General features: G+C 41.3%; 1 protein-coding gene across 1 annotated transcript in view; it reads left to right on the top strand.

The window, feature by feature from the left end:
- Nucleotides 1-2,267: 2,267 nt before the first annotated feature.
- The window catches only part of Slc35f4 (solute carrier family 35 member F4), a 220,448-nt gene continuing 199,235 nt past the window's right edge, over nucleotides 2,268-23,480 (top strand). The window contains exon 1 of the mRNA XM_021203973.2: nucleotides 2,268-2,616. Coding sequence (XP_021059632.1) covers nucleotides 2,514-2,616 — 103 coding nt within the window. The 5' untranslated portion in view covers nucleotides 2,268-2,513. The remainder of the gene's footprint in view (nucleotides 2,617-23,480) is intronic.

The following is a 23,480-nucleotide window of genomic DNA, read 5'->3' as shown; positions in this document are numbered from 1 at the left end:
ATTGAACAAGCTTGTTCTAGATTACAGCATCTACCTATGTTAATTATTTCAATTGTCCTTTTACAGATAATTAAAGACATCTGTAGTTGTTCTCCTATTTAAAAGTTTATTTCTAAGTCAGACTATAAATACTATAAGCACTAGTAGAACAAAATCAGCTTCCTTTCAAGTCTATATATTAACATGTCTGTTACTTTTGATGCCTTTTATTTCTCAATTTCTCTTATTAAATGCACATGTTAGTGTGTGCTATTATAACATACATACTAGATGGAATCTGGGCAATTTATGTTTTATAGAAATGTGAAAACAACGGGAATATAGTAAATGAATGTGACTGACATATCTTTCTGTGAGCAATGAATGGATTTTATATATGATTTGCTATTCAAGTAGTAAGACTAACACAAACAAGCTACAGATCACTTTGGGGTGGGGATGAATATAATCCTTTCCTTTTGAGCTTTACATATTTAGCTTCCTCCCCCCCCTCCCCATTGCTTCAGAGCATGGAGCACTTTGGCTCTGTCTGACGTATTAGCTCCTTTCTCTGCTCTAACAGTAAACAGGTGCAGCTGGAAATTGGTTTCTTTAAGAACTCTGTTCACAGCCACAACCATCTGAAATTCATTCTCTTCTTGAGATGTCTTGTAGAGCTTTGTGTCTGAATAAAGATGATCAACACGCTGTGAAATTTAATACTGCATTTTCATCCACTTAAGCCCATTTCATCTTAGGACAAAAGCTTGCAAGTTTTTTTTTTTTTTTTTTTCTCTTAAGGGCCCACGACACAATGAAAAAAAAAAAAATGCTGGGCAGCCTTGGGCATGGACTTAGAAACCAACTCTGATTTCTGCTCCCCACACCTCATGATTTTTAGAAATGTTAATATCAGCAGGAAGTCAAACACTTCTCGAGGAAAGGTGGAGCTGACCTCCACTAAGCTGATAACTGCCTCCCCTCTCCTCTCACTTTCCCTTCTGAGACAGAGATTGAAAGATTACTTCTGAGGAGACAGGGACCGAAATCTATGAACAAGGTAGCCATTGCTCCTTGCATTCAGCAACTCGAGGACCTCTCATTAACTCAGAAGGGCCATATTGGTGTGAAGGCTGCTCACCCTGATCACAGAACTTCTAGAATGTTCTGCATAGATAATAAGTCTTTCTCTAACTGGACAGTGATGGCGCTTTAATCCCAGCACTTGGGAGACAGAGGCAGGAGGATTTCTGAGTTTGAGGCCAGCCTGGTCTACAGAGTGAGTTCCTAGACAGTCAGGGCTACACAGAGAAACCCTATCTCAAAAAACCAAAAGGAAAAAGAAAAAGAAAAACAAAAACAGAAAGTGTTTCTCTTTGGTCTTTGGACTTTGGCAGTAGCTCATGTGCTCAGATACAATTTGAACGCCCTTAATTCTTATGTGTTTTACAATAAAGAAGAAAATATTCTTTTCTTAGATTGTGGGATATTTAGAATTAGACAAATGAATGTGGTGTGCTCAGATGCATGGCCCTAGCCTTTTGTTGTGTTTATTGGAAGGTAGAGGTCCCATGTGGACTATCAGACACAGGACTTGAACTCTTAAAATCTTTGCGTTCACTAGGGTAATTATAATCCACACACCACCTGATGGAGATTCTTCTTCTTCTTCTTCTTCTTCTTCTTCTTCTTCTTCTTCTTCTTCTTCTTCTTCTTCTTCTTCTTCTTCTTCTTCTTCTTCTTCTTCTCTTTCTCCTCCTCCTCCTCCTTCTTCTTCTCCTCCTCCTCCTTCTTCTTCTCCTCCTCCTCCCCATCCTCCCCCTCTTCCTCCCCATCCTCCCTTTCCTCCTCCTCCTCTTCCTCCTCCTCCTTCTTCTCAGTTGGTAAAAGGAGAAAAGGGATCCTTGGATGTCTAGACAAGTTGCAGCGAGTAATGCCTGTGAATGCTTTGCATATCCACAGACCCAAGGTGGAATGGGCAGCAGCCTGGAACTAATGCAGGGTAGAAGTGCTAAACTGCAGTGTGCATCTTTTGAATTGCTAACTCCTAGTTCTGTGTGAGTCTCTCCCACCCACAGCAGTTCACCTTGAGCACCTAGCCACCGTCCTTCCCTCAAGTGGGCTTGGGGGTGTCTACTTTTGGCACAAGGGTTAGCGGTGAAAGTCAGAGACCAGGTGGGGCGCCCACAAGCGTCCCAGACCTGGGTGGGCGTCGGAGGTGAGGGGGCGCTGTTCGGGCAGCAGTGAACTGGTGGCGGGCGGGTGAGCTGCCAGTCTGACAGAAAGGCCGGCCAGAGTGGGGGCCGCTCCGCTGCCGCTGGCTGCCGTTGCCGCCGCCGCCGCTGTGATGCGAAGCCAGAGCTGCGCCCAGCGGTGGAGTCAGAGCTGGGGCGCGGGAGCACGAGCTGCAACATCAGCACCAGCGGCGGCGGCGGCAGCGGCAGCGGCAGCGGCGGCGGTACCTGCAGTAGCTCCCGGGCCCCGCGCTTTGCTCTACGCCCCGCGGCTCCGGGAGCCGCCGCCCCGCGTTCTCTATGGATGTCAAGGCGGCCCCCAACGGGGTGGCCACCATCGAGGACCGGATCCTGCGGATTACTGGCTACTATGGCTATTACCCGGGTTACTCCAGCCAGAAAAGTAAGACGCCGCGAGGCGGTCCTGAGCGAGCTGCGGGTGGGAGATGGGAGCTCAGGGGCACAGGGGCACAGGGGCACAGGGGCACAGGGGCACAGGGGCACAGGGGCACAGGGGGACAGGGGGACAGGGGGACAGGGGTGCGGTGCCAGAAGGCGCGCGGTGGGACACCTGCAGCATTGTCTGCTCTCTCACAAACACTGCACTGGCCTCCAGGACCTCGGGGAGAAAAGTATGTCCGCTGTCCGCTGTCCGCTGTCCTCGGTGCTGAACCTCGAGGCAGCCATTGGGGCCGGGCGCTTGAACCCAGGAGTTTGGGGACAATCTCAGTCTTGGAGGTGGAGGTGTGCAGAGGACAGGGCGAGCGCTCCTGATTGTCGTCGGTCAACCTACCGGTGGCTGATTTATGCCTGGAGGATGCTAACATGGCTGTTCCACTAGCTGTTCCATCAGCCCTTGGGATACCCACTCAGAAAGCTTGACTCAATGTCAGGGTGCTCACCCCACAGTGGGGATGAAGACTGTGGGGGATATTAGTTGGACTGGCTGGGTGGGTCAGCTTGTTCATCAGGGGTGGTTGAAATGTTGCCAGCATGATAATTGCTCATGATAAAACGTCCTTAGAAGGTTCTTTACCCCCTGGGCAGTGAAAAGAACCTGCTTAAGTGGCTGAACTGCAGGGCTTGTAGCAAGAGATCATGCAAAAGGAGGGCAGAGTGGGACTGGGAAGTGAAACACAGCCACCTACCCCCTCCACACATCGCGGCCACCTCTGAGCTGCTGGATTCCAGCTTTATTCTGGCTAGACTACGCGCCAGTCTGCATAGTTGCTCTCAGGTTTTAGAAGCAGTTCCATCCACCACTGCTCCCTACACACACACACACACACACACACACACACACACACACACACACACATCGTGTTGCTGGGAACAGGCATGGGGGGGGCGCAGTGAGGGTCTCTATGTTTCTAATCTCCACATTCTGTTTCCCTGACACACAAACCCCCTACTGTATCTGCTAGGATTAGTTCTCCTAAGCGCCAAAGTGAAGCCTGTTTGGTTTGTTTTTCGTTTTTTGCCTTGTTGTTGTTGTTGTTTGTTGGTTTGCTTGGTTCCTTAATCTGAACTAGGAGAGTAGCTATGCTTTAATTTCCGTGCAGGTGGAGTTTCAGGTTTTTTTTGTTTGTTTGCTTGCTTGTTTTTTTATCTAAGCATTTCTGTTGCAAAAGAAGGCTCTTAACTGGTGTTATTTTTAACGAGACGCTCCTTAGATGCGTCCTGATTGGTATTTATCCATGACAGTTTGGGATGCCATCAATATCACAGGCTCTGTGTGAGACAGAGGGCCCACACAAATCTTGACACATAGACGAGAAAGCACTTCCTTTCTAATGTAACTTCATCCAAGGCTGTGCTGTCTCTCCATTGAATAATAAACCAAGAGCACTGTCCTGTGGGCCATTCTACAGATATTTTCCAGTTTAATATTTTATCTGCTCTCGGGAAAGGCCTATCTACTTTGGATGGTTCTGTCTAGTTGTTTCTAGCAGTAGAGGCTTACATTATTCATTTTCCATACAAAAGTAATTATATAGTGTTAGAATTTCTGGAAGGAAAATCACATGCTGTGGAACATTCTTTGAAATCTTTTTACTACAAGCTCAGTTTTTGTAGTTGTTTTTCTTTTTTTTTCTTTCTTTCTTTATCCTATTGGCTCTGGGTGACTTCTTTAACCCTAGATATGTGAACTGTAATCTTCACTAGATCTTGTAGAAATTACTTGAATGTCACCTCTGAATATTTTAACTAGAAACCAGGCATTTGGGTGGTCAAGAGAATGTAGAACTTCTTTCTAAAATTGCAGGGTATTATAATTTTCGTGACAATGGTGCTTCGGCTAATGAAGAGCAACCCCAAAAGAATACTGTGAAAGTGGCATTTTAGATAAGAACATGTTCGTATTTTATTTTTGTACTTGCACAAAGAGCTGCACATGTTCCATTTGCAAGACAATAACAGGGCAAAAAAGGCTGTAACTGGAATCAGAAAGGGGATAAAAATGCTTTGGGCATGTTATTAGTGGTGGGCATTTGCCTAAATTCAGGACACATGGTTCAAACTATAAAGACAGCAAGTCTCAGAACAGAGAGCTCAGGGTAGTCAAATTAACTCTCAGGATGTACACTATTTCAGGCCAAGAGAGACATTGCTATTTTGCAGAGAGGGAGAGAGAGAGAGAGAGAGAGAGAGAGAGAGAGAGAGAGAGAGAGAGAGAGAGAGCGAGCAGAGAAAGAGCTGGAAGAGGGCCAGGAAACCAAACACCATGAAATAATCCTGCCCTTAATGCAGGCTTTAACTAGTAAACAAACACATTGAAGCAAACCAGTACAATATGGTCAATTGATTTAGCTGCTCCCAGGACTGAGCAACAGCTTGCAGAAAGTCTGGAGGAATCTATTTAGGAAAAGGCTACAGCAAGGATACCAGATATGAGAAGACAAGGTGACTTCTCCCCTTCCTGACTCATCCTGTGTGAGATCTTCAGGATGGGGTACTCTCTAGAGATCCTCGCTGTTTGCCTTTTTATAGATGGATGGGTACTCAGCTTTGTGAAAATATGTCAAGATCGATATCTGTTTGTTAATCTATCCTGTTTGTCAACTGGTATCTCATCCAGCACAAACTCTGATAGGCTGAAGAAATAAAGAAATGTAATCAAGTATTTAAAAATGAAAGTATTTTATGAGCCACTGATCCATTAAAACAGTTTGATTTAATGAGCAAAACACACATCAAACACACACAGGCATGTGCATAGGCAGAACAGGGTAAAGGCTGACCAAAATATACTGGGTAACCTTGAGTTATCTGTGACCAGGTAGAGAAAGACTCATTGCCTTATCCGTTGTTAATTGAGAAATTCTTTTGTGTCAGGAATGTGTCTGAAAAGACATAAGAAAGTGTTTTCATTTTTGGAGTTTTAATTCTCATGGGGGAGGATCCAGCACATAACCATACAAATATTTTTGTATATATCAGGGTGATTTTTAAAAGACTGAAACAGGGTATGAGAGTAGAAATTATGGGAGGCAGAGTGTATCTCAATGCTAAATAGGAGCAATTAGCAAGGTTGTGGAAAATATGAAAGAGCCCTATGCACATCAGGAGGGAGACATTCCAGGCAGTAATATCAGCCAGTGATATGTACCTGGCTGACATGGCAGGAAAGAGGAAGAAGGCCTTGTACAATAGAGTCTAGTGAACAACCGGGAAAGTACCTGGAGAGAAGTTCCCGGGGATAGAGGGAATTGGGAGAAAAAAAAAGACCTTATAGGTTTTTGTCAGTCTTTTGTGTTGCTCTCTGAATGGCATAGAGAGCTTTGCTTGGGTCCTGAAAGAGGAATGAGACAACTTGACTTGCTTTCATAAGTATTAATCACACCAGCTAGTGCATTATTTTGGTAACCTGGGTGAGAGGTGATGGTGGCTTGAGAGACAGCATTGGAGGTGGAAGTAAGCGTTCAGGGCACATTTGGCATTAGAACCAGTAGAGTCTCCTGGTGTACTATGTGTGGTATGACTGGTAAGAAAAATTAGAACAAAAGTTATGGTTATGTTTTAGGGTTTGACTAAGCTTAAGTTGTCATGAGCTGAAGTGTGGGAAGCATGAGTGATGAAGACCATTTTAGATATACTTGGTATGTTGGAGAAGCAGAGTAAGTTTGGAGTTCCATGATGCCTGATTGGAGAAGCATTGGGTATTTCTAGCATTTAAATAGCATATAATGCCTGAGATTGGTTGAAATCTCCAAAGAGTAAGTGTATATAGAGAAGAGGTGAGGTAAAAGGATAGAACCTGGGAGCACTAGGACATTGAGAGGTCGGGTAGAAAAATAGAAACCATTCAAGAAGACCAACACACACTTCCAGGGGAGGTGGGAGGAAACTTAGGAGAGTGAAATACAGCAGAAAACAAAGATGTTTCAGGAGGAATAGTTAGAGGAGCTCAGTACTTCAAAATGACAAGTATAATGAAGCTGATAACTGACTGTGCACATGACAAAGGAAGGCCATGGAGACTTGATGAGACTGTAGACAAGAGATGGTGAATGGGATCACATGCACTAGACTACATATAAAATACACTTAACGGGGGAAATTGGAAACTGTAAATATAGGTTCTTCAAGGATTGTGTGTGTGTGTGTGTGTGTGTGTGTGTGTGCGCGCGCGCGCGTGCGCGCGCGTGCGCGCGCGCAAAGGGAACAGAAGAAATGAAGGCAGTAGGTAAAGACAGGCTTGAAGTAAATAGGACATCTGCAGGCCAAGACAAATGACTTAACAGACACAAATTAGTGATGTCAGAGAGAGAGAATACAGAAATTACATTATTTTTAAAGGAATATACTGAGGTCAAAGATGTGAATTAGGCTCTGGATCACTGAAACGGCAAAAAGTGTTTTGAATTTCTCTCCTGATTGCTTTAGTTTTCTCCTGAGTGAAAGCAAAACCATCAACTGAGTAAGAGTGGAGAAGAGCCAAGAGAGCGTGTTGATGAGAAAATGTGAAACGTTAAGACAAACAGATGAGTAGATGAGCTAAGCAAGGATTGGGACCACTGGGTGTTTTAAATGCTGAGTAGCCAATACTGTCTTCTTCATTGACCCAGCAAAGGCTCAGAACAAGTAAAGAGGGTTCAGCCAGAGTTGGAGAAGGTTATCCAGAGGATTTAATAAAAAATAACATGGCAAAGCAATTATATTAAGGGAACATGGAGCTTAAAGCTGGCAGAAGCAGAGAAGACAGGGGATAATCACAATTAAGGACAGTTGGGGAAAAGATAAGAAGACTGGGGAGTTGAATGCCTCAGCATCATCAAACATTCGTGGAAATAAAGTTAGGAGTTATGTGGTGAAAGGGAGGGCTGTGATGTAGGATGAAATGGGATGTGGAGTACTTCTCTGTTGATATAAATCTCTCTGTTTGTCAAAAGAGGTCTGGGTCACTTCTCAACACAGCTTTGCTGCAGGTCAGCCTCGACTTTTGAGAGTCCAGCCCTTCTCTGACAGATCCATCAATAACTTCTGAAAACCTTCCAGTTCGTCGTTGAGTGCAGATAGTGACTTTTTTTTCTTTTGACCCATGTGTTTGTCCTTGTCCTGTTTTCTTTCAGTAGGCTGTTTGAGACTGGGTTCTATCGTGATATTCTATCATCAGCTGGAGGTTCCTAGTGAACCCCACCCCCTTGCTCTGTGCCAGATCTATCAAAAGAAGAACTCTTCCCACTTCTAAAAGAGAAGAATTTTTAAGTATGTTCACCATCAAGAAATAGTAAAATGTAAGGCGACAGGTCAGTGTATCTGATGTGATATCTACCCAATGCATACACAAATTAAAACACTCCACTGTGCCTCAGGAATAGGTATAAAATATATGCCAATCAGAAAAGAAGAGAAAGCTTTGCATGGTGGCAGTATTGTAGCCAATGAGATTTATCCAAGGTGTGATTATTGCTAGTAGAAAAGAAGAGGAAAAGAATACCACCTACTTCTGACACTTTGGTTCTCAGGGAGTGCCAATGGCTGCCTTCCCTTAGCAGTTCTCAAAGTCCTGCTTTCTACTTTATCCAGTTGAGTGGATTCACTTTTAGGCTTCTCTATCTCTTATGCAACTGTACTCTTGGGTCCCTCTTTTGTCTATATCAGTCCCATATTCCAAACTTTATAGTAGCACACCTACCTGAATGTCCTCCAGGCATGTCACACATAGAAGAAAGCCATCAGTCTACCTTTTCTCTCTACATTATGCCTGTTAGCTTCCAAAATCTGTACTGAAACAATCACGCTAGAGTTCTTCCCCACTCTACCCTTTCCTTTGCTTATTATTTTGCTAATACATCCTGTCTATTCTACTCCAGTCATGTGCTTTCTATTCCTCCTGACCCTGCATTGGCTGTATCTATCACATCTTTTCTCAGTCTCAAGCCCCACTAGCACAGCATGGCTACTTGATGTTTCCTTCTGTAAAAGTCTGTTCATCTAACTTCCCTGATCACATATCTGGACCGGTCTTTCATTAAACTCTTTAGGATGTCACAATCAAAGTCCAGCTAATGTCTTCTATTTTAGTACACACAGTCCTCTCCATCCAAAGTGCCAAATAATGCATACTTAATGCAGACAATCTGGAAGGCACAGAGCAAAGAGGGATTAGAACAAAATTATTCATAATTCCACCACCAAGAGGTGATTAGTATTAACATTTTAGTATATATATCCTTTCAAAATATTTTTATAACTGCACACATATATAATTTTATTTTGTACAAAGCATTTCTCCTATTGGTCTCTATTACTAAGTGAATTTTAATTTTTCTACCCTTTCTCATATATACAGCATCTCTTAACCTGCTTAACTAATCACATGTCATTCTAGGCCTAAATTTTCCTTTCTCATATTCCATCTGGTCTTTACATGTGCTCTGAATCTCATCAAGAAGTAGCTCACTGTTTTAATGACATTGTTGTCTCCGTGTGCTTTACTTTCTGAGTCTCACTATCTACGCTGGCCCAGATGCTCCTCTCCCTGGTGCCCTCCACAGAAGGGAAAGCTCCTATTTATATTCGAAGGCTCTATTTTAAATGCTGTCTTATACACATGGTCTGCTGGCCCAGGCTGGGTTGATCCTGCCTCTGTACTTCCAGTGTTGTGTGTCCTTTCCTGGAGCACGTGGCCCGCTCTCAGGGGCTGTTGCTTTGCGTGAGTCTTTCTGATTCTCCGAGCTTGGAGAAGATAGGGATTTACTTTTATCTCAGCTTGGACAAATTGTTCATCTCTGTCAAGGTGGTCGTACTATTGAGTGAATGCTTTCAGTATTCCCTGAAAAAGTACTTCTTCCACTGAAAGAGAAAGAATGCAGGATGGTAGTAATTGGAAGACAAGAAAAATTATCACCACCAACAAATGAATCAAGAGAATGTTGCTGTTTGGAGAAGAGCAAATAGCAGCCTGCAATCATCTGACCTGATGGATTAAGGCTTGTGAACACATGAGTACTTATTGTTAGCATTCTGTCTAAGCTCCGCCCCACAGTTACCTGGCAATAATCAGGTATGCTCTTCCCCACAATTACCTGGTAACAGCCAGGTAGGCCTGAACCACTATAAAAGGGGCTGCTTGGCCCCTCCTCCCTCTCCTCTCCTCTCCTCTCCTCTCCTCTCCTCTCTCTCTCTCTCTCTCTCTCTCTCTCTCTCTCTCTCTCTCTCTCTCTCTCTCTCTCTCTCCCTTTCTCTGCCTCTACTACCCTGTTATGCCTCCCCATGCCCTGAATAAACTCTATTCTATACTATACCTTCGTGTGGTTGGTCCCTCAGGGGGAAGGGATGCCTTGGCATGGGCCCGCTGAGACATCTTCTTCCCCCATACCATAGATCATATCCCTTCTCTCTTTATCTTTTTATAAACACATCACTTATGGATGTCTTAAAATGTTCTGTGTTTGAGTGAAGAAATAAAAGATAGTTGCCAAAAATACAGAACAGTATGCATTTGTGAAAAGCATTTAGCAAGAGAAGAGAATTCCTACCTCCCTCTTTTGAAATGGTCTTATTGGTCCTTGTGACACAATATTAATGTATCTCTAAGCACTTGCACCAGAGTGAGTTATGCAACTGCAACTTACTAGTGAAATTATTACAGTAGATATTTACTTCTGTTCATGGTCAGTGTGCATGCTGGTGACAAGATTTGTGCCTCTTTATATATGAGAGGTGTGTCTTAAAAATAGTAACAAATAGTGCCATTGGTATTCATCACTAAGCAGACTTTTACAATGCAGTTGTAGTTTGTTGTGATGTATATTTGTATTGAAAACATAAATGTATAATAAACGAGACAAACATGCTATAAAATACTTCTGCTAGTTACCCACACTAGGTTTAGCATTATGTTTTAGATACACATCGGTTGCCTGGTGGAGACTGAGGTCTAACCCAAAGGCCATAAACTGACAACAGGAAAACACAGATGAATCTATCCTTCTTTGGCAGCCTTTTAAATTTGCACACAAAGATTAATGTCTCAGGACAACAATTTTCTTTCTGAAAAAAAAAAAAAAGGTAGGGGTGGATAAGCTCTGTTTCACAGTGCATTGTTTTCACCTCTGTTGCTGTGATAACACTGACCAAAACCTATTTGGGGGAAAGGGGTATAGTTCATTTGACAAGTCACAGTCCATTAGTGAACAAAGCCAGTACAGGAGTCCAAGTCCTGGAGACAAGGACTGAAGCAGATCCATGGAGAAGTGCTAGTTACTGGCTTGCTTCTACATGTGTTCAGCTACTTTCTTCACACCTCCTTTATCAGTTAGCAACCCCCCAAATTCCCTAGAGACATGTGCACAGATGAATCTGATAGAAGCAACTCAACTGAGGGGCCTTCTTCCCAGATGTGTCAAGGTGACAACCAAGCTTAGCCACCACACACAAGTGGTTGACAGGATTAAATAAACAGTGTATATAAAATGCCAGGCTATAAAATGCCCAAGTCAGCATGTGAGAGCTATCAAGATTTTGGAGCAAACAAAATGAACAGATATATAGTTCCAAAGTTACTCGACTTTTCCTTAAGTAATTCATGTGCTTCTTTTTATTCACATTCAGCATTGCATTATGAGTGGGTTTTGCTAAAATTGTTTTATTAAGATGTTAAAGGCAATTTATCAATTTTCACATTCACAATGATACCTGTTTGTGGATATTGTCTACCCCTCTATCTATTTATGGTTGATCCAATGCTGTAACCTAAAAATTCCTATTTGGACTGTACCAAAACATATTTTATTTAAATGGACTGGAAATAATTTGTCAAGAGTGTTTGTATCATAGACTAAGCCAGAATCAATAAGAAATAGGATGAGTCTGCAGGCCTGGAGGTGTAAGTACTCAGGCACCAAAGTGGGAAGAGAGACTGGAGAGAGAGAGAGAGAGAGAGAGAGAGAGAGAGAGAGAGAGAGAAGCAGGGAAGAGTGTGCTCCCAGAGGCAGGCTATATACTTTGAGTAGGTGCAGGTCAGATAAAGAGACAACAGCAACAGAGAAAGTGATAGGTAAGGTAAATTTGGTAATGGTCTTTGGGAAATGGCATTGTTCTTCTACTATGTAGAATGTTAAAGAAAGAGTTCATTCTAAACACTATTTATACAGCAGTAAATATAACAGACAGGCTGTTTTATGCTGTGGTTAAAAAATATCTTTGTATTCTTTATAGTTACAGTTTTAAGTTAAAAAGCATTTAATTACTTCTAAAAATAGAGGAATATAAAGAAGAAAAATAACTTTGCTTTCATAACATAACTACTGATAATTTGTCTAACTTCTTTCCGATCTTATTAAATATATGTAGGCCTTCATTTCTGTTTTTTTTAATTAATTTTTTTTTTTACTTATTCTCTTTACATCCTGCTCACTGCCCCCCCCCCGGTCACCCCCTCCCACAATCCTACCCCCATCCCCAATCCCATATCCTCTTTTCTGAGCAGGTGCCCCCCCAAGGTATAAAAAAATAGAAACTATAGTTGTTACCATTATAGCTATCATTCTCTCTCTCTCTCTCTCTCTCTCTCTCTCTCTCTCTCTCTCTCTCTCTCCCACACACACACACACACACACACACACACACTTATGTGGCCTGCCTTTTTTTTAGCTACTTAATATTTATGATGGTTTGCTGTTTGCTTAATGCTTTGAGAAGCCAGAATTGAATTCTTTCAGAAATCTTGGCTTACAGAACTTGGAAAAACTGGTTCTCAGTCATTTTAAACTAAACACAACGGAAGGCCCAGAATGTTTGTTAGAAATGACCTGTTTGTTTTAGGAGCTGTTGACAGGCCCTGTGGTGTCCACATGGGTTTCTAGGACAGGGATAGACTGCTCTAAGTGGGACTCAGGCAGTTGCCTGTGACTGGGGAAACAGGAAGCCCTCTCTCCTTGCTGGTAGGTGTTCTTCATTCTTGTCTTAGCAGCAGGCTGGCTTCTCTGTTTCCTTGCCCAAATGGTCAAAAATAGTCACTGCCACCACTTTTAGTGTTTATGTGTCCTCTATTCAAGAGCACAGGCAGATTGAGCAAGAATCGCTTCTAAATCCAGATTCCTGGGAAAAGCCGCTCTTTGTTCCAAGTTATGGCACATACATACGCTAACTGATATTGATTGTGTTAGGGCAGACTTACCTCATCCCGGCTACCAGACTGGCCTGCAGCATCACTGATGTGGGGAGCAAGAGAGAGGTTTTAGAAAAAAGGATCAGTTAACCCAAAGGTCATCTTGACAGCAATTTGTATGCATTTGTTTTTATTAAAGCATAGGACTTTAATCCAGATTCAATCTCAAACTGGATATCAGCTCAAACAGATTAGGTTTCTACCCTGGACCACATGGGTTTTGATCTCTAGAACCCATATAAAGCTAAGTGTGCATGTGCTTGTAATTTCAGATTTGGAGAGGCAGATATAAGCAAATGCTTGGGGCTCACTGGCCAGCCTGTGAACTCCAAGTCAAGGAGAGACCTTGACTCACAAAACAAGGTTGACAGTGCCCAGGGGAAGGCAATTGAGGTTAATTTCTCGCTTCTACATACAGACATATGAATGAAACCCCTTCTTCTTCCCCAAGTTTCAATCTGTTCTTCTGGTCCTGATAGCCTTTTAACACTGATCTAGATTATATTTAGTGATGCTATAGAGACTGGCCAATCCTACAGACTTGGAAAGTGCAGGTGTCTGCTGCGAGCGAAGTTTCTGTGGAGTTTGCAAGTGGCACTGCAGGATGTCTATGAAGCTTTATTGAGGTTCACTGACTAGATCAAGCTTTGAAGACATATTTTTTTTTTCTAGGTCAGAGAGGGTAACACACCAGTGCCTTCAGACTCGGTGCGCTGTAATCAAGGGTGACATTTAACATTGTATATTTTAAACAGGGATTGAAAATTACAGTCTTCTGCAGCCTGGGGTTTGCTAATTTTAGACTTGGGCCAGAGCCAAGATGGCCCCAGTGAGGTGTCAATAATGTTTTCCTGGTCTTGAAAACTGGACACACAAAGTAAGAATGATTTTTGCCTTAGTAAAGATGAGGACCCCGAGGGTGTCAGAGCATGCACGTTTTACTGTGGCACCTTAGCACACAGGTTTGGTGTCTGTCTTGAGGTTTTGTTTACAACTGTGCTTAATTCTAGGCATTTCGTAGGAAAGGTTCAGACCCAGGAAGTTCAGGAATTACTTGAAGCACCATCGTCTCTGGTTGGAGTCAGAGTGGCAGGTTCTATAAGAGAGGAATGCATGCCTGGAATTGGATCATTAGAATTGTCTACATCTTTTTAGAACAAAAATATTTCGAAGTTGGAGGTTTTAGTTTTCAATTGTTTAACATGAAGTGGATACAGCCCGGCTTGATCTTTCTGATCCACATCAAACTGGTAGCCACAGTCATTTAAAATAATTTGTTATTGTTATTATTTTAGAAAGTGTCTTGCTACCTAGCCCAGGTTGATCTCAAACTTGCAATTCTCCCGCTTCCACCTTCTAAGACAGGCTACAGGTACGTGTCGCCATCACGCCCATCTCACAGCGATCTTACAAGAGCCTTAATTGGGTCTTACTATTCCTCTGGTTAAGGTCATCACTGGTGTAGCAATTCCAGTGAGAATGTCCCTCATAGGTTCAGATATTTGAATACTTGGTTCCCGGTTAGACTCTGGAAAGGTTATAGATGTGTGAAGTTGCATAAGGAATTATGGTACCAGAGGCAGGCTTTGAGCACTTAAAAGCCTCTAGCACTTCCTCTTTGCTCTCTGTTCTCTGCCTGCATTTGAAGAGCCCTCAGCTTCCTTCAGCTGCCTCGCCTGCTGCTTGCTGCCATGCCTCCTGCACTGATAGACTCTTAACCTTCTGAAGCCATTGTCAGAATAAACTCTTTCTTCTGTAAGTTGCCTTGGTCACAGTGTTTTACTACAACAACAGAAAAGTAATGTTTACAAGTGGTTCCTGAAACTCTTCAGAAAACTGTGATATTCTGAACCCAGGCTACAAAGTCCTAAGTAGATGTCTCTTCAGCTGAGCCGACTCCTCCTCGCTCTCCTTCTGCTGAGTCGCGTTGGTACATGCCTCAGAACCTTCCATGTCTCAGACGGACAGACCCTCCCTTCTCTGTACGTGGGCCGTACTCCTGCTCACTTACCGGGTCTTAGGTCAAGTGTCATCACCTCAGAAAGGGCTTTTCCGCTCTGCACTTCTATCTTCTCATGTGCTTTGCCTCTAGAGCACTTACTGTGGGCTGCAATTACAGGTGATGTGCATTTCGCGACTGTTTAATATGCTCCCTGCCTGATAGGCTCTTAGTCCCCTCAGGGTAAGGATGGGCCCATTTGTTCAGTATTGTGTGTCTAGCACAAAGAACAGTACATGTGTACTTTCTAAATTGTGTTGAATGAGCTTTATTAAAAATTCAAATAGACTTAACCAACCTTTTTATTTGAGATATCTTCAAGTGTACAGAGAAGTTATGAATTTAGTACAGAGCTTTGCTTTGTTCTACACACTTATACTTGTGCACTGTGAATACTACATCACTGTTACATGTGTCAATACTATTAAACTAATATTGGTAATTTGATATGAATTAAGCTCTTTGTTTTATTTCGCTTTTACCAGTTTTTCTACTCATCTTCTCTTTTCTTTCTGGAAAGAAAGGCATCTTACCACATTTACTTGTCCTTTGTCTCCAGTAGGACTTAACACATTGCATTCAAAAAAATGAATTATCACTTCAAAATATCCAGGGGAACTTGCTGGATAGTTTCTGGCTTGGATTGGATTAGATTTTAAAATTTAACTACTAGTTTTCAAGATGATGTAGAATTAAAGTCATATTAGAAAGAATCCATGGTATGACAGGAGGCAGCATCTCAGAGATTTTCTACCGTGTAGAACACTTCAACTGTTTAATATTTGGAACAACATAGACATATTTGAAAATATAAGTAAATCTGTGAGTCAATAATTCATTTCAAATGCACACATATATGTATGTCAATTTTTATTCAGTTTACTTTATTGTGTGGAAATTTTACTTCCATGAGCAGATTATTGAAATATGATTCCATTGAATCTTATTGGCTTTTTATATTCTATTATCATGTATGAAATACATATATTTTATATATAATACATGTATTACATTATACATATATTGCATAATATATGTATTATACATAATATATATATTATCTAGAAAATTGAAACAGTTCAAATTTGCTAATTTAGAAAGAACCTATTTTATTCAAAAGGTGATTTTAGTGAGAAAATGTCAGTAGTTTGAACACAATAACTTTGGAGTGGTCCAAGCACTGTGAACTGCAGCCCACCTTTTGTTAAGTCAGCTGTCTTCCATTTAATGAAATCCTAGCAACTTCTAAAAGTGACTCATAATGACATAAGGTAACAAATTAAATTAGAAATCTCACAGCTTATTTTTCAGGAAAAAGACCTCAGCAAACACTGGCTTTCCCAAAGCCCCTCAAAGTGAACGAGTCACATACATTTCATTAACACTCAAGTCAATGAAATTGTTACTGAGCAAGGGTCTGTGCCAACTATGCCATCTTTACTAGCAGGGACGGAGTGATCGATTCATGTCTCAAAGTTGAGGTCACTTAAGTGCCATCAGCAGTCAAACACCCTACAACACGTCCAGGTAGCTCCATCGTCTGTCTTTGGAGACATTCTATGACACGTTTACATCTCTGGACCTCATTTTTCCATGGAATGTATCTCAAAAAGAACTTGTGGTTTTCAGCTACCTTAAAATGGTCACTGTAAGGCTCTGAGTGCAGAAACGCCTTCACTTTCTAACCATCTGGCAAGCAAAGCCAATGATGAATGTTCTACTTGTTAAATTTTGCTAGGAGTGGGTTTCCCTGCTATTAGAAAGGTGATACAAACATCTTCCTAAACTTCATCTATAACTTCAAACCATGGTTTCTATAGGCACAACAGCCTCCTGGTGGTTAAAGAGAGTCCTATACTACTCTTGTACTTGATTTCTATATACTTAATCTTTTTACTTTCCTATATGTTTCTTGCTTTTAAAAGCATCTGGAGACAGTAATGATCCAGATCCTGATTCTGATCGAGCCGACTTGGAAAACAATGGAGAGGGTTTCTTGTGAGGTCATTGGCTGTGTTTCTGGTGCCCCTCCATGCTGATGCTTAGGTAGTAAGTTGCACTGACATGCAAGGACAGCTTCATCTCCGATGGAGCACAACCTATATTTCTCCCAAAGTACAGTTTTGCTTGGCATTGCAACTTTTTCTGTTTCCCAAAAGGCTCACAGAATGCTTCCTTCAAACATTCAGGGAAAATTCACAGAAAATCTAGACATAAAGGCTTTGTGAGGAACTCAGTTGTGCTGGGGGAAAAAAATAGAAGCTGCTGGCATCTCTGATATTTATGTCAAAATTAATGTAAATGAGTATATTTGAGGAGAGGATTTTATTTGATAAAGGTATTGATTGATAAAGTATTAGTTCCATTTTTGTTCCCTGTTCTCACCATAGACTAGTCTATTGTTCTTTTCCAAGTCACAGTGACTCCCAATATTTCTTTGCATGATGAATATTTGTACTGCTTAGCAACCAGTCTGAATACTTATGTTGCAAGTACAGGGAACTCAACTTACACTGGGTAAGCAATAAAGAAACTTGCTCTCTTGGATCATAGGAAGTTGCAAAGTGATATGTTTCTGACCTGGTGGCCGTTGCTATAAAGAAGTAGTTAGACTATAAATCTTTCCTCTCTTATTTACCTCATTTATGTATTGTATTTTGCAAAAGATTTGTTCATTTCAAGCCTATTAATTTTCTTACTTAAAGTTTCACTAAAGTTTTGATAGCTCTCTTTTATTTATGAATATTTCTTTTAAAATATGGCATACTATTCTTTTCATGGATATAACATATGCCTACTTTCCCAATGATATAAGTACATGTTTTTAAGTTTTCTCCAAATTACATTAAAAAGAAAGAGTCAGGGGTATAAAGACTGGACTGTAAAAAAAAATAATAATAAGTAAATAAATAAGTAAATAAATCAAATAAGTCTATCATCATTAGTAATCTTGGAAATGTTTGGTTTTTTTGTTTGTTTGTTTGTTTGTTTGTTTAACTGCTTATATTCTATACTAAAGATCCAAAAACTATTTGGAATCCATGACAATGGATGGTGAGTTTTATCATAACCATGACAAAATCATCTGAGAGATCAACTTAAAGAAAAACTATTTATTTTGGTTTGCAGTTTTGGAGGAGTCTACTCATGGTTGCTTGGGGTGGCACACTTGGTTAGAACAGTGTGGTAGCAAAAGACTATGGTAGGAAAAAGGTTTTTTTGTGGTGGACAGTGAGCAGAGAGAATGTGTCATAGGAAGGGGCCATATGACCATATATGACTCCAGGGTGTGCTTTTAGTGGTCTACTTTCTCCAATGAGGTCCCTGGGGACCCAAAATCCATTGACTAGGTCACAGCTTTCCATACCAGTAACTTCTCAGAAACCTGTCAGCTGACACCCAAGCCCTGAATACAGGATAAGGAACATCTCATAATCAAACAGTAGCAGTTGGTGGTCAAGAACTAAGAAGAGTTCTTGATGTTTTCCTTCTTTCAAGGTACTGTGTGTGCATGCTGAGGTTTCCAGTATTCTGACAAATATCATGAGATCCTGAATCAGAATCAGAGGACCTTATCCCACACAGTACAGCAAACAGCATGACCTTATGTTCACCTTCTCCTTAACTCGCCCCAAGTTCCACAAATACAATATGGATAAAACAGTAGACTTGTTTCACAGCTAAAAATTCTGAGCTCAGCACATCTCAGTAATTTATAATGACCTACAGGCAAACCTATTCAAACTTTGAGAACTTTGGGTAATATCTTTGTTTGGTTTTTTGTTTGTTTGTTTGTTTGTTTGTTTCTGTGATCAAACTCTGACCAAAAGCAACCTGAGTTGAAAATGTGGAAAGGGTTTATTTGTCTGTGTGTGTGTGTGTGTGTGTCACAGTTCATCACTGAGGGAAATCAGGGCAGGAGGTCAAAACAGGAACCTAGAAGCATGAACCTAAGTGGAGACTATGGAGCAACACTACTTACTGGCTTGTTTCCCCAGCTTGCTTAGCTACTTCCTTATACAACTCGGAATTTCCTGCCCAGATATGTCAGGTTGACAACTCGAGGTAACTGTGACAGGTAATAAACTTGCCTTCCTTACTACACGGAACTTTGGGGTTTGTTTGTTTGTTTGGATTTTGTTTTGTTTTGTTTGTTTGTTTGTTTTTTTAACTTTCCAAACCTGTATATTCAATAGGCTCTTGAGAAGATGTGCAGAGCCAAAATCTTCCCTTGCACAGGATGTGTAGGAGCGTAAGAGAGGTCATGGTTCCTAATTGGTACCTGTCTACCAGGAACTTACTGTTCAATGATTGGGCTTTTTTGACTATTCAGCATCACTTCATTAAGATCTGTTCTCTTGGATCACAGAAGGCTGTCTCCCAATGACCCATATTCTGTGAGTTGAATTGGAAAGAAACTTGCATGTCCTAGTGAACAGTGTATATAGGTTCTTTTAATTCTTCTGTGGTTTTAGTATACTGCTCCAATCTTCACTCATACCTGGTGTCCCTGTAGACTTATGCTTGAGCATCCATGGAGGACCAAGCTGTTGTACTGATCACAGAAAAGGGAGCACAGTCAGTCCAGTGGTGGACAGAATTAGGGTTGGTGTTAAGAAGCCATCAGTTATACCAGATAGGCTTAGCTACAAACACCACTTCCATTTGCTAAGAGCAGGAACTAGGATCACAATTCTGGGGCAAAGTGTGGGTACTTCAATCCTTCTTCGAAGGGGGAACAATATGCCTATGGAAGGAGTTATAGAGACAAAGTTCAGAGCAGAGACTAAAGAAGTGACCATCTAGAGACTGACTCACCTGGGGATCCATCCCATAAACAACCACCAAAACCAGACACTATTGTGGATGCCAACAAGTGCTTGCTGACAGGAGCCTGATATAGCTCTCTCCTGAGAGGCTTTGCCAGTGCCTCACAAATACAGAAATGGATGCTCACAGCCATCCATTGGACGGAGCACAGGGTCCCCAATGAAGGAGCTAGAGAAAGTACCCAAGGAGCTGAAGGGGTTTGCAGCCCCATAGGAGGAACAACAATATGAACTAGCCAGTACCCCTAGAGCTCCCTGGAACTAAACCACCAATCAAAGAAAACACATGGTGGAACTCATGGCTCTAGCTGCATATGTAGCAGAGGATGGCCTAGTCGGTCATCAATGGAAGGAGAGGCCCTTGGTCCTGTGAAGGTTCTATGCCCCAGTATAGGGGAATGCCAGGACCAGTAATGAGAGTGGGTGGGTTTGGTGAGCAGGGAGACAGGGAGGGTATAGGGGATTTTCTGAAACTAGGAAAGGGGATAACATTTGAAATGTAAATAAAGAAAATATCAAATAAAAAATAAAAGAAGAGGAAAAAAAGAAAATCTTTGTTGTATAAAGAACAAATTTTCATGTTTTTTCCCCACTGTTTATGTTTCAGTTTTCTCAACCTTCCAAGGCATTTCTTACTTTTTGGCTTCTAAAATTGCTTAACCATATTCTCTCTTGATTTTCCCATTCTTACGAATGTATGCCTTTAAAATTCATTTATTGAAATTTTGGTGGGATCTCCTAAATGAGGAATTTAGATGGATGTATTATTCAATCTGCCATCTTTCCCAGAAAGGATTTTGAAACTTTCTGTTTCTTTGAAATTTTCTGACTTGAATTAGACATTGTTATGAACCAAAATAAATAGCCTACTGTTAGCGGCAGAGTACGACATCTCTATTTCCTCTCAGTGGGAAGCTGTTTTAGATATCACAACATGAGAGCAAATAATATTATATTGTCTCTTGATCTGAACGTTGGTTACACAGATGTGTTTACCTTACAAAAATGTCATCGAGCTGAACTATTAAGCTTTATGCTCATTTCTCTATACAGGACATACTACTATATACATTTTGCTTTAAAAATTGCATCTTGCAGTCAAATGTGATGACATACGCCTCTAAAACCAACATTAAGGAGGCAGAAGCAGGTGGCTCTCTACAAATTTGAGGCCAGCTTGGTCTATATAGTCTACATAGACATTGCCAGGCCAGCCAAGAGCTATGGAGTCAAACTTTGTCTGAAAATTAAAAATAACTGTAGCTCACATAATTATATATCAGAGTATGCTGGTCCATTTTACCTTTGTTTACAACAAAAGAGTGAAATACAAGTGAATTTGACACAATAAAGTCCTTTTTTAATATTCCAAATTAACAAGACATAAAGGATTACTTTTATGAACATTCTCAGTTCCCTAATCTTTAAATATATCTCTTAGCCTTTACTGCTATGCAACAAAAGATTCTCAAATGCTTCATTTCATATTCAAAACACCTTGGACTTAAAAATATCCCCTGTCTTCAAGGCATTCTGTCCTGGTTAAAACAAATTCTTATAGAGGAGACCCAGGTCTTAGTACTTCTTAAAGCTCTCTCAAGAGATACTAGTGAGTAGGAATGCCATGATCAGAGACTAGGCTTGTGTTCCTCAACTACCTGGTTCTTCACTAACAACTTTATATTCTAAATTTCCAACTTATCATAGATCAAATGTCTGGGGAAAAAAATCAATAAAAGTTAATATTTGAAAACAGAACCACATATTGAATTGTCATGGTGTTGAGTAGTGTTGAGTTGCTGTATTGATTTCTCAGTATTTACTTTCATAGACTATTTTTACATTTCTTTTTTTTTTTAAGTTTTAAATATCTTTTATTCAACCCAGCTTTTTCTCAATTTTTTTATTATTATTATTTTCTTTATTTACATTTCAAATGCTATCCTGAAAGTTCCCTATACCCCCCGCCCCTGCTCCCCTACCCACTCACTCCCACTACTTGGCCCAGGCCTTCCCTTGTGATGGGTCATATAAAGTTTGCAAGACCAAAGGGCCTCTATTCCCAGTGATGGCCGATTAGGCCATCTTCTGCTACATATGCAGCTAGAGACACAAGCTCAGGGGGTACTGGTTAGTTCATATTGTTGTTCCACCTACAGGGTTGCAGCCCCCTTCAGTTCCTTGGGTACTTTCTCTAGCTCCTCCATTGGAGACCCTGTGTTCCATCCAATAGCTGGCTGTGAGCATCCACTTCTGTGTTTGCTAGGCACTGGCATAGCCTCACAAGAGGCTATTTTTACATTTCTATATTTACCATAGACTAGTAACAGCTGGCACTCAGGACCAGTCTGCAGGTCACTGGATAAGAAAGTACCTCTCCATTTGCCAGTTACAGCAGGGTTTCTACATGTTCTCCTCTCTAAGGGAAAGAACCATCGTGTAGACTCAGGCAGATCTGGATTGGGTCAGTAGTATGTATTCCTACATAATCTATCTGCCCTCCCCACACACATATCGCCTGCACTTGGATTCATCCTGAATTTCAGAGCATGTGATGAAAATCACTGTGAATGACTAACTCTTGCATTCATTTGAGAGTTCCCAGGTGTTTTTCATCATCTAGAATGATGTAAGAAACACTCTTCTGTTTTTAACCATTTGTTTATGTGCCTATGTGTGTACCTATGCATGTTTGTGAGGGGGTCTGTGGGGGTGAGAGTGTTGGATCCCTAAGGCTAGAGTTATAGGCACTTGTAAGCCACCTGATGTAGATGCTGAGAACTGAACTCAGGTCCTCTGGGAAGAATAGCAAACACTTTTAGCCACTGGGTCATCATTTCAGTCCCTCAGAAAATATTCTTGACTATAAAAGCCTTACTGTGACGTTATTTATATTTAGAGTGGATCTAATGTATCTGCAAGGTTGGTATATAGATTTCGGGGAAAATCCATATGGCTTCCACTCAGAGGCCAGTGGGTTGCCTGTTGCTTATGCAAGAGTAAATGAAAGGAAGTAGGAACCAACAAGCAGCTTGCCCTAGAAAGCAGCTCCACTATTTGCCAATGTGGAAGGTACCGTATCAGCTATGTGGCACATGGATTAGATATTGGGAATTAGAATTGGTGGGATCTGCATCTGAGGAAGAGTCCCGAATGAGGTGAGTATGTGCTTTGATTAGGACATGTGATCTCAGTGTTTAATTGAAATAGCTTAACTGATTGTCTTCGTCTAGGTTTTCCCTCTTTACTGCCAAGGACAAACTTCAAATAGAACGGCACACTGGGGAAACAAAATTTGCTACAAACATTGTAAATTTCACTCTCTGTCCCTATGGGGTTTTTAATAAAGCAGTCTTCCATGACTTTATTACTGCTTTTGACTTCTGTTACATTCCAATTATATTTGTTGGGAGCATAGGATGTATAGTTGCCTTCTCTTTTTTTCTTTCATTTTTTTATTAGATATTTTCTTCATTTACATTTCAAATGCTATCCTGAAAGTCCCCTATACCCTCCCCCCACCCTGCTCCTCTACCCACCCACTCCCACTTCTTGGCCCTGGTGATCCTTCGTACTGGGGCATATAAAGTTTGCAAGACCAAGGGGCCTCTCTTCCCAATGATGGCCAACTAGGCAATCTTCTGCTACATATGCAGCTAGAGACATAAGCTCTGGGGGTACTGGTTAGTTCATATTGTTGTTCCACCTATAGGGTTGCAGACCCCTTCAGTACCTTGGGTACTTTCTCTAGCTCCTCCATTGGGGGCCCTGTGTTCCATCCAATAGCTGGCTGTGAGCATCCACTTCTGTGTTTGCCAGGC

Source organism: Mus pahari, chromosome 8 (assembly GCF_900095145.1).
Source record: "Mus pahari chromosome 8, PAHARI_EIJ_v1.1, whole genome shotgun sequence".
In the NCBI taxonomy this organism is placed as follows: domain Eukaryota; kingdom Metazoa; phylum Chordata; class Mammalia; order Rodentia; family Muridae; genus Mus; species Mus pahari.
The sequence above is the reverse complement of the archived record's forward strand: the minus strand, read 5'-3'. Positions and strand labels throughout refer to the sequence as shown.